This window comes from Chaetura pelagica, unplaced genomic scaffold, assembly GCF_000747805.2.
Source record: "Chaetura pelagica isolate M959 unplaced genomic scaffold, ChaPel_1.0 scaffold83, whole genome shotgun sequence".
Classification (NCBI taxonomy): domain Eukaryota; kingdom Metazoa; phylum Chordata; class Aves; order Apodiformes; family Apodidae; genus Chaetura; species Chaetura pelagica.
In genome coordinates, this window is record NW_009952893.1 from 5,317,373 (window position 1) to 5,328,853 (window position 11,481).

At 44.7% G+C, this 11,481-nt stretch overlaps 2 protein-coding genes across 2 annotated transcripts in view; both read right to left on the minus strand.

The window, feature by feature from the left end:
- PRDM14 (PR domain containing 14) overlaps window positions 1-173 on the minus strand; it is an 11,832-nt gene extending 11,659 nt beyond the window's left edge. The window contains exon 1 of the mRNA XM_009995598.1: window positions 59-173. Coding sequence (XP_009993900.1) covers window positions 59-173 — 115 coding nt within the window. The remainder of the gene's footprint in view (window positions 1-58) is intronic.
- A 9,788-nt stretch (window positions 174-9,961) lies between these two features.
- NCOA2 (nuclear receptor coactivator 2) overlaps window positions 9,962-11,481 on the minus strand; it is a 73,419-nt gene continuing 71,899 nt past the window's right edge. Inside the window, exon 23 of the mRNA XM_009995599.1 lies at window positions 9,962-10,313. Within this exon, the coding sequence (XP_009993901.1) occupies window positions 10,302-10,313 (12 nt within the window). The 3' untranslated portion in view covers window positions 9,962-10,301. The remainder of the gene's footprint in view (window positions 10,314-11,481) is intronic.

The following is an 11,481-nucleotide window of genomic DNA, read 5'->3' on the forward strand; positions in this document are numbered from 1 at the left end:
CCCCCCTCCACGTCCAGGGCGGTGGTGTCGGACCCCGAGCCTCCCGGACTCGCCTCACCTGCCGCCGCTCTGCCCTGCCCCTCTCCGAGCCCCGACCGACGGGCTCCGCCGCGGCCCGGGCGGGCTCTGCGTCTTTCCCGTGCACGACCCCGGGGTGCGGGAGCGATGCTCATTCCCGGGGATGAGCAGCTACCGCAGGAGGTGAGCATCTTGTCTGAGGGCCTCCCTGCTCCCCAGCAGGACCCGCAGCCCCCACGGAATGGCTCGGGGGTTGCAGGTGGGGGTTTTGGTTATGGAAAGTCAAAATCCACGACATTCCGGTGACCTGAGCATACAGCAGCACGGTCTCAAGCACTGCAGGTCTCATGGGCATTGCTGAGGTGATTTTGCTTTAGCTTGGGACTGCCTGTTGGGAAATGGCAGGACACTGGGCTCCTGCTGGGATTTCCCAAGCTCCATGACCAGGCCTATACGGGGATCTGCCCAGAATGGGACCAGAAGACACCCGGCCTTTGCCGCTGTGGTGACCAACCCCCTCCCTCCCTCCTAGCAGCTCCAGGCCGGGTGATGTGCACCAACATGATGCCTGCACTGGCCTGCAGACCATAAAAGCATTAAGGCATCACTCACAAGAACTGCATGCCACAGAGAGTGCTTAACTCCAAAAAGAGGAAATTTCTCTGAAAAAGCAGTCAGCCCGTGGTTTGATTTTGGATCACAGCTGCAAGTAGCTGTGCATAGGTAAAGCAACCTTTCTCTATAAATGCTGATTTTAGGGCAGAGCTAGTTGAGGATCTCACTGGCACACTGACAGCCTCCTGGCCAGGGATGTTTGACTACATGACATTGCCCCAGTTGTCTTAATTGCCATAGTGAGCATTACCTGTACTGGTATCGTTCTACTGGAGCGTATCTGCTACAAAGAAGGGCTGAGAGACTTGGGGCTGCTCAGCCTGGAGAAGAAAAGCCTCCAGGGAAATTTTATAGCATCCTTGCAGTATTTGAAAGGGGCTACAGGAAAGCTGGGGAGGGGCTTTTCATTAGAGAAGTCAGTAACAGGACAAGGGGTAATGGTTTTAAACTGAAAGAGGAAGAAATACTTCACTATAAGGGTGGTGAGGTGCAGGAATAGGTTGCTCAGAGACGTTGATGCTCCCTGGAGGTTTTTAAGGCCAGGTTGGACAAGGGTTTGTACAACCAGGACTAGTGGTAGGGGTCCCTGCTCATAGCAGGGGGGTTGGAACTAAATAAGCTGTAAGCTCCCTTCCAATCTTAACAATTCTATGATTCTATCAAATTTTTGCATGGTCTTATCCAGAAATATCTGAATAAAGTTTGATCAAACGTAGCAACTGTTAGTTAATATCTAGATGCTTAATAAACATATATATATAGGTAATCCTGATGTTTGATTGTTTTAATCTTCTTTCCACTGGAACCCAGTGGGTACTTTTCCTTGATCTCCTGCTTTCAAACATCGTTCTGTTGACATTGGTTTGGCGTTGTATGTATACCCAGTTTTAAATAGCTGGACAGAAGAAGGGCAGCTGAATCTTGGTATTGCACTGAGGTTATAGCCATTTGTTCAGAAGATAACCCAGCCTCAGGAGCCTGAACCTTTACCAGGGCATAACCCCTCAGGGTACTCAGGCTATGAGAGCCCTTTGCAGAGGTGCTGGGTGAACCCCTTCTGCAGAGTCTCATCCTCGTTTTTGTGGGGTTTCTCTTTCTAATGTCCCCTTCCTCCCTTGTGGCTCTGTGCTGCAATTGCTGTCAAAAAGGGAGCTGGGAAGGACCCGGGGGCCCAGGTGTGCATCTTGCCATTGCAAGATGTCAAACCTCCTGTTGCAGGGAGATACAGAAATCTCTAGTCTAGGTCAACATCCCATGGCAGGCAGGGCACAAGCAGGATGGGTTACTGCAGAGCCCCTCTTTGGGTAGCTCATTCTCTGCCACTGTCCAGCCTGGGTGACATTGCACATGCAGGCATGGAAGGGAGGGACAGGGTGGGCTGTGCTGCACTGCAGAGACCTTGGGAACTTGCACCCATGGGTCCTCCTCAGCATGACAGCACAGGGCCAAAGCACAAATGGGTTGCAGCATAGCACAAGCTAAACTGCACACAGACACAGCTGGAGTGGGGAACAAACACAGCCAGGTCTGACTCCTGGAGGTTTATATGCCTTTTCAGTGGTTATGGCATGCTATAAAAATTAATTACCATAGCTCCATGCAATCCTCTACTGTAAAATATTGTCCAAAAGAAGGGATGTAATTACTATGATCAGCCTCAGACAGAGAGACCATGGTTGAAGATATAGCTGCTGATTGCACTTGGCTGGAGGTGAAGAGCAATCCTTCCAGTCCTTATTTCTTATCTGACCTCAGTGAAGTGCTCCAAAATACAGAGTGTGAGAAGGAATCACCAACTGCCTGGGGATTTTTTTTTTATTTTTTTTTTTTTCTCCAGGACATACACAAGAAGACAGTAAACACAACACTACTGACCTAGAATTGATCCAGGCTCCCACAGCTCTCAAGACCTCTTCCATAGTCAGCACAGCGCAGCTTTGTCTACAGACTTGTGTTTGAACATTTATGTACTTTGCACTAAATGTATTGGGCTAATTCTCCTGCCTACAGCCCCATTGTCCATCCTAACCTGTGTTTGCAATACAAAAGTAGTGAATACACCAGGGACAGCCAATATGCACAGGAAGCTTAGGGAGAAGGTAGGAATGCAGCCTTCTGAAACTTGTTTCAGATAGTCCCTTAGCTTCAATAGCCTGATTCTTTTTGTTATCCACATTATTTTTACTTTCTCTGTGTTCCAAACCTCTGTTATTTGTAGGACAAAACTGATGCCGTATTGCGTTAGGAAAGTTTCAGGCAGACAGTTTACAGGGTTTTATTGATGCAGCATTGACAGCATTGAAAGTTGCACCAGAATTAATTAGATTTACAGGAATAAGCCTTTAAGCTCTGATTGCACAGAAAAGTTTGAGTTACATTTAGAAATTAGGTTTTGCCAGACAATTTGGAATCTTTTGTCTACCCTGCGTCCAGGTGTCACAGCACAGGAGGTCTCACTTGCAGCCCAAAGAGTCAACTGCATCCTGGGCTGCATCAAAAGTGGAGTGGCCAGCAGGGCCAGGGAGGTGATTCTGCCCCTCTACTCTGCTCTGGTAAGACCCCACCTGGAGTGCTGGGTCCAGTTCTGGGGCCCTCAGCACAGGAAAGGTATAGATCTCTTGGGGAGAAAGTCCAGAGAAGGGCCACCAAGATGATCAAAGACCTGGAGCACCTCTGCTAGGAAGACAGGCTTAGAGAATTGGGGCTGTTCCGCCTAGAGAAGGCTCTGGGGAAATTTTATAGTGGCCTTCCAGTACTTGAAAGGGGCCTACAGGAGAACTGGGGAGAGGCTTTTCGTCAGAGAAAATAGTGATAGGACAAGGGATAATGGTTTTAAACTGAGAGAGGGGAGGTTCAGGTTAGATATGAGGAAGAAATTCTTCACTATAAGGGTGATGAAGAACTGGAATGGGTTGCCCAGAGAGGTTTTTTAAGGCTGGGTTGGACAAGGTTTTGTGCAACCTGGTCTAGTGGTAGGGTTCCCTGCTCATGGCAGGGGGATTGGAACTTGATGATATTTAAGGTCCCTTCTAACTTTAGTGATTCTATGATTCTATGAAGAGGGGAAGGGGTTTGTGGGGAGACATGGTTACACTGGAGATTTTTGAGAAATGAAGGCAAACAAACAAAATCTGAGATTCTTAAATTCTCATAATTAGTCAAATTGTAGACATGCCCAGAGATAAAAATATTCCTTCTTTTCTAGAAGCCTAATGGCACAGAGCACAGGAGAAGAAAAGGGTTTGAGGCACCATTGCTACTATATTGCAGCTACTCTTCAGAGGCTTTCATTTCCATAGAGGTTAGAGGCATTTATTGCACTGAGAGTCCTAACCTTGCACAGACATAGGGGGAGAGCAGGAGTGCAGCTGTGCAGAGCCAGGTGTGAGCCAGCCTGTCCCTGTGGGTGCCCACCTCTCCAGGGCTGCTCCTGCAGCTGCCCCCATGGGCTGCCAGACAGCAGGTGGCCAGTGCCCCATGGCAATGGGATGCTTCAGCTCTTTCTTTGAAACGACTGGGAATTCGGTCTCTGAAGGAAGATGGGGATGTTTTTGCTTTCCATGGCAGGGGAGCAGCTCCGTAAAAATAAAGCCAATTTCGAGGTGCTGGTCTGGTGTTTTCAGCCAGGCCAGGGAAATAGCTTGCCTCCTGTCTGTGAAAAAGAAGGATAAACAGAAACACCAAATCACTTTTGAGGGGAAATCTCCAGCTCATACACATTTAGTTCAGTCAGGTTCCCTTTAGTGCCAAGCATCCCTGCTGCCAGAAGTGAGGAGGGAATAACGTGAAAGAAGAACTCACTCTGAAATTATGGCTACAAAAATAAAAGCTTTAAAATCAGCCCTGGGTTCTTCCTCACTGTCCAGCAGTCCCTAGTTGCTTCACCAGCAGTTGCTGCCATGGCTGCTGGTATTTAGCACCTTACTCAGTGGCACTTTACAGATGTCCCCCAAAGCCAGAGCCACCCACCCAGAGCACAGGACTCTTGGCCACCTCCCACCTTTGACCCCCCATCAGAGCAGAGAGCTGTGACCAGCAAGGTGCATGTATCACAGCAGTCTGTCAGCCCCCCTTCCCCTTTCTCCCTCTTCCTCAAAGGATTTTGGAGGCTATTCCTTCTCCACAGTGGTGTGAGGATGCATATTAAAGACAAGCACAAAGGGACATCCCTGCAGGCTGCTTGCATAGCATCCAGTTGCCTAAATGGCCTAACACAGGTGTCATCTTCTTGAATTGATGCAGAATCTTGATCCAAAAAATTGCATCCCAAGCCTTCCCATCCTTCTCTCAGCATGAACACAAACCCTTCAGCATCACTCTCACTCTACATCTTTCTTACCCCAGACCTAAAGCACTGCACCTCCTGCACATTCCCAAAGGCATAGGTTACACCTATGAGCAGCCCTCTGATCCTCTGAAGACCACAGTGCCACAATAGGCCCTGACGCCCAACTTCCCACCTGGGAGCCCAGCACTTAAACCAACATGTTGCAGCATCAATGTAAGAATCCTAGTCATGGCACCAGATGCTGCCACACAAATAATCTGAATTTCTGTTTAGATCAGGTCAGAAATAAGATATGGCTATAGGAGAGGAGAGGGAGCAGCAGTGACAGCCTTTACTGATGTGGACTATTAAAAAAAAGGGAAATAACATATCAAAGTGCTTTAACTTTTCTTTTTGAGTATTAGCTTTATCCTTAAGATTTCAATGACTTCACCAAAACAATCCACTGCTCTCCTCCCATTCCAAACACACTCAAGATACGACAATTAACTGAAAAACAAGTGTGCAAGAAAAAGCTGGAGAAAGCCAAACTGAAATTTGGAGCAAACCAATCTTGCCGTATGGATACAATGCTCCCCCTTCACTGGAGCGGGTCACTGAGTGGGCACAGGAGTAAGGGCAGGAATATATTGTCTTTCAAAGCCCCTTGCTTGCAGTTTGCAGGGAACCAAGTAAATTACTCCCACAGGTTCACCATGAGTCCTCCCAGCCTCCTGAGCGATTGTGTGGTCATGAAGTGAAAGGTAGCCTGAAACTGGGCTGGGAGTAACACTTTTGGAGCAATGAACGAGCCTCCCCACCTCTCCTGCAGTATCTTCCCAGAAGCATCTCCTAAGGAGAAATCCCTGGGCACATTCAACTAGAGCAATGCCACCTCCCCAGCAGCTGTACAAGGATGGGGGGGATGTCAGTTTCCCCAGACTTCTCCTTCTTCATCCATCTCAGAGAGTGGTGGTTGAGTAGTTAATTTTGAGCATACTCAGTGTGAACTGAAGCATTTAAGGTTCTTGCTGCCCCCATGAATGAACCTGACCTCTGGCTCTCCAGTGGAAGGAGCCCTAGCCCAGGACTCTGTTGCCTGACTGTCAGAGCCCAGCCCAGTGCCCGGGGACTTGTGGTCCCTGCTCAGCCTGGGGGACGTGGCTGCTGCTTTCCCATGTGCAGGTTTGCTCAGTAGGAAAGCTGAACACAAATCCCAGAGACACACAGGGATATACCCAGAAGACACTGACACAGCTGGGGTTTTGGAGAGGAGTGTGCTAACAATGATCTGGAGCTGCTTTGGGGGCAGTGGAGCTTCCTCTGATAAATGTATTTGAGTCCCATTTTCACTCCTTCAGAGGAAACGAAGTCAAGTGAGAGGGAGCCAGTGTCATCTGGGTCCTCAGCCAGGCAGTACAAAGCTGAGACCTATCCATGGCTAATGGGATAGGAGAAGGGGTTTGGGCATCCCCGAGAAGACTTAATCCCCTCAAAACAATCAACTGCATGTTTTTCATCCCCGAGGCAACTATGCAGAACCAGTGACTGAAAGGAACAAATTAAGAGTCTTCATCTACCAGTGCTTTAGTATCAGTACCAGTGCTGCAGTGCTTCAGCACTACATCTCATACCCTTCTACAAATAAATGAGACACAACAGAAATACGTTGAAATCTCTAAAGCCATGTAAAACCCGAAGGCATTAAAATTTATTAAATGATGCAATAACAACAGAATTCTTTATTTACAATAGCATTATTTAACATCAAATAAGCAAACAGCATCAGCAAAGCAATATTAACTTGCATAAATGTATTTAAAATTTCTCTGAATATATCTACCTTTGCATAAACTGCTCACACTAGAAATACAAACATCAATGCAGGTGAACAAAGTGATGTTCAGAGTCAACTCCGTTTTGAAAATAAATCACAACCTGAAACACTGTAAGCTTTCTCCTGAAGAACCATAGTTTATATATTGCTTAATTTTACCCTTGTATAATCTTTTCATATACACACATCTCAGATGCAACTTCATGATGAACTGTACAAATAAAACCCACAAATGACAAAGGAAAAAAATTAAATGACAGTAAATGCTTGAAGAAATGTGTCCATCATCTCTATAGAACAACATAAAGATTAAGTGATGATGCACTTATTCCAAAATTGTACACAATTCACTATACAAATATAATACATCAGACAGCTATGTAGGAATATACAAGACTTAAAAACAGATCTAAGGCATTATGCTAGATTTTAGCATTTTGAGGTTCTTGCACATAGCTTTTACCTGTAGTAAGAAACTTAAAAGATTTTTAGTCTACAAAGAAACACCAGGGAGGAAATTCTAATTAAAATCAAAGCCACTACAGTAAATTTTCTTTTGTGCAGAGAATGCTTTTGCTCTTAGGCAGCATACTACCATACAAATACTAGAAAACTTTTAAATTCACACCAACAATTAATGGCTTAAGTTGCATTTCAAAACTGATTGTGTATCTTTGGGTTCTGCAAGTGGAGCTGTGCCACCCATTTCATCTGTTAAGCCCATATGAATTCCGCTTTTAAACAAAGATAAAAAAATGTATTGTATAAACTGCAAAAACATTGCTTTTAATTAATACAGGTCCAAAGGGATACTGGTGTGGGACAATATTTTAAAGATTGAGTACAAATTAATTCATTGTAGCAAAACAGCTCACTTCACTTTTTAAACTTACCACATTACATGAACACTTAAACAGGTCGTATGACCATGTATATATGCTTATTTTTCACATTATGCACCTTTCACATTTAGTAATGTAAGTAGAACACTGATTGTTATGTTAAACAAAACCCAAGTACTGTCGCTGACAAATTTACTGTATAGAGGATGAAAAATACTGATAATGAAGGGAATTGATTTGGCTTTTTTGTTTCTATAGTGATCAATATGATCAGAAGATTCCTTCACTCACTTTTCTCTTTCATTAGTTAGAAGACGACTAAAGTCACAATGAACCCAAACTGAGCCAAAGTGATAGGTACAATCTCCTTCCTTTCAAAATGGCAATGGATGATGAAGCATCGTAATTACTACAGATGACAAGGGTTTGCACATTTGTCATGAAACGGGACAAAATTGAACTACTTCGTCCACTGTGAAAAAGAATAATCATTTGCAGAGGTTACGGTTAAGAACTGAAAAATAATGGAATAGATGTAAAATGATTTTAAAACTCATTTACACTTCATGGTGCATGAAGTTAATTTCTTCAAATTTATACATTTCTTATATAAGTTGGTTTTTTTTTTGGTCAGATATATGATGCAAGTTCAACACAACTGTCATTGTAGTAATGAGGCTGTGGAGCACTCAGGGCTGACAGTTATTTTGGTCTCCTATCAGATGGTAAGGTGATGGCTCAGCTGACTATTCTGTTTGTGTTTGGTAACAGAACAGTGACAGCTGAGAAATGTTTCTCCAGAACGGTGGTACTGCCCTCCTTAAGGGCAAACACAACTGAACATTTCCTGGGCTTTCACCAGAAGCCTTCTACAGGAACAGTCTATTTCAAACCACCTTTATTACATTTTCCTCAGCCTTAGTATAGAATAGCTGCTATTTAATTGAAACTCCTACCTGAAAACCAAACCAAATTAAATGGCAACAGAATAAACCTTTTACTCCCAACAGGCATGGCTGAGGAAATATTATAAAATGCACTGCATTTTACAGGACATTAAAAAAATTGCATTCAGGTAAGAAAGTCTATAGATTGGGGGTCAGCAGAAGGAAAACAGGTGAAACTCATCAATTTCTTAGTATTTCAAGTCATCAGAAACTGATGTCAGTTTAGTAAAAGATTATTCCAACCACAGTGGGCAAGGAAAACCCTCCACCCCCTAACAGTGGCCTGCTTAGTAACAGTTTTGTTACGAAAGGATATAAACATACAAAAATCAAGAATTGGTTCCTACAGTGGCTGCATATAATAGAGGTTAATTAAATGATATTATGAGCAGAATCACAAGGTTTAGAAAATGAGAAGTCTCAAGCCTACAAATTAGGTCTAATCAAGGCATTGTGATCCTTTACAAAACACTTTTCCAGGAGACACACACGGCTAAGAAGATATCTAATTTAATACTGAAGTACCTCATTTGTAATCAACTTCACAACATGTATATCTCACAAAAATTATACAAGTAAAACACTTAGGTTTTCAACTTAAATTATTGCTTGTTTACATATAAACTGGATTTTATGTACCTTACAAAACGTCCTTGTAGTCCACACTGCTTCAAAATAATGAGAAACACACGATAGCGGTGAAGTCTGTAGTGATATCTGCTATAGGTATTACAGGAATTGTTATTTTCCCAGATAAGGGGATGGGAACCAGAAATTATCATGCTTTAAAGCAGGTATGTTGAGCTCTTTGATATTATGCACCAATTCTGCCACTACCATAATCAGTACATGCATTACCATCCAACTTTGCTGTTCAGCATCCAGTAACTGGCCATCTAGATTGCCAGAAACACATTTAGGGAAATAAAGGAGTAACCTGGTCTTTTACTCTATTAGAAAGAAGATGACAGCAGTCACGAGAGCCAGGTAAAAAAATAATAAAGCAGGATTTGCTGATTGTTAGGCATTTAATTAAGTAACAATGTCACCAACTTGTATTTTTGGATTAATGACTTGCATTATAAACGTAGCCACAAAGCCCAACCAAACACCCCTTATAAACAGCCCTCTCACAGGGTCGTTTTAATCTGTTTTACAACTTAAACCCCATTCAAAATTGGTCTGTAGAGTTTTCTACATCGGTTCGTCTTCTCTCACTCGTTGTCAGTGGAACACGCCCGTTAGAGGTCTCTAAATGTACCAGGGTGCTTCTACACCCTCCTCCCCGCCTTCTCTCCGCCCCAAAATGCAGGCCTTAGTCTAAACCACCAGTTTTCAGACCGAACTGAATCCTTTGCACCAGGGAAAACAAAAGCAAACAAACAAACAAACCCCAAGGTCTAGAACTAAACAGAAACAGACAAGAGCATGGTTGTTTTTCCTTAAATACATACATTTAAATACATTCAATCTGACATGGTTTATGAAGGTTGCCTGTCAAACATTTACTTTGCAGGAGAGATCTAAGTTGCACTAAGGTGAATGCAGTGAACAGACTGAGCAACTGTCTGTACGGCAGCTTCAGACTGTCAGAGAAGAGGCTGCTCCTCGGCCCCGACCACCCGGCTCCCCTCGGGAGGCAGGGCTGAAGCCTGTCGGCAGCAGGCAGCTCAGCTGGGTCACGACAAAACAGACGCAGCTCTTCAAACCGGGAAGGATTTGGGGCCGTAAGCCCCAGTCAGCTGAAGAAAGAAGAAACCGAACCACCCTCAGGGTCAGCAATATTTCTGCAGAAAAAAAAGAAAAAAAAAGAAGTTGGAGAGACAACTGAATTCCTCCTTCTGCGAGAGTGAAGATGGACAGGTGAGTGAGAGCTGGATGCTGGGCTGTGGCATCCTCCATCGATCACACATTTGGGTACTATTTTAAACTGGGGCATTAACTTGAATTGATAAAGCTAGACTTTTCTTTGTGTTCACTGATACACTTGACCTGTGATTTAATTCCAGTGATATCAGTGGGGGGTTAATTTCACTGCATTCTTAGGTCCTTAATTCATTCCAATTATTATGGACATTGTAACAATTCGGGATCATCTGCCTCTTGTAGACTCTGACTAAAAGCACAGCAGTATGTTTTAACAGACGTCTCATACTTGGAGTAAGTGCAAAACCTCCCTGTGTTACTGCTCTGTCACACCCAAGAATCATGAGAAAAAAAGGTCTAAAAAAGTGAAAAAAGCTTCAGCTAACAATCCCTAGAGATAGTCTTTACTTCATACTTAATACTCTTGAAGTATCTTTAGGCAGAGTACAAGCTGTTTTCAGCCGAGTTGATTGTCTTGTACATTCTAATTTAAAAAAACCCTCAGGATGTGGTTTCCACAGTTGTTTTAAGACCGTCCCTTCCAGTGGCTCAATCTGTGCCTCTCTCCCTTCCTCCCCATGCAAACTGCTGCACCCACAGGGTGCTGTGGTCAGTCAGGTCAGAGCGCCAATCCAGCCAAACCCAGTTTTTTCCTCCCCTGGGGCTGCTTTTCACTTGTGCCCAAAGGAGCCCTTTGCTCACAGCCTCCTGTGCTGCACAGGGGAGGCTCAGGGGCAGCCTCCTTGCCTGGAAGCTGCCTACACCGCGGCTTGGGCTTTGCCACAATTTCCCCTGCAATCACAGAAAGCCTTGAAGCGTATCGTTGATATGTATTGTTTATTTAGTTCAATCTTTCTAATTTCTAATGACAAGGAGACGACAGGAAACGAGGGGGCTGGACCTCCAGCAGGTTCTGAAGTGACTCCCATCGGAGTAACAGCTCGGCGCTGCCCGCTTGGCTCCCCAGAGGGAGCCCAGGCACGGGGCAGTCCCAGGCACGGGGCAGTCCCAGGCACGGGGCAGTCCCAGGCCGTGCCCCCCCTCCCGCCCAGAGGCGCAGCCGAGGGGCAGGAGCAGGGATGGGGGGGG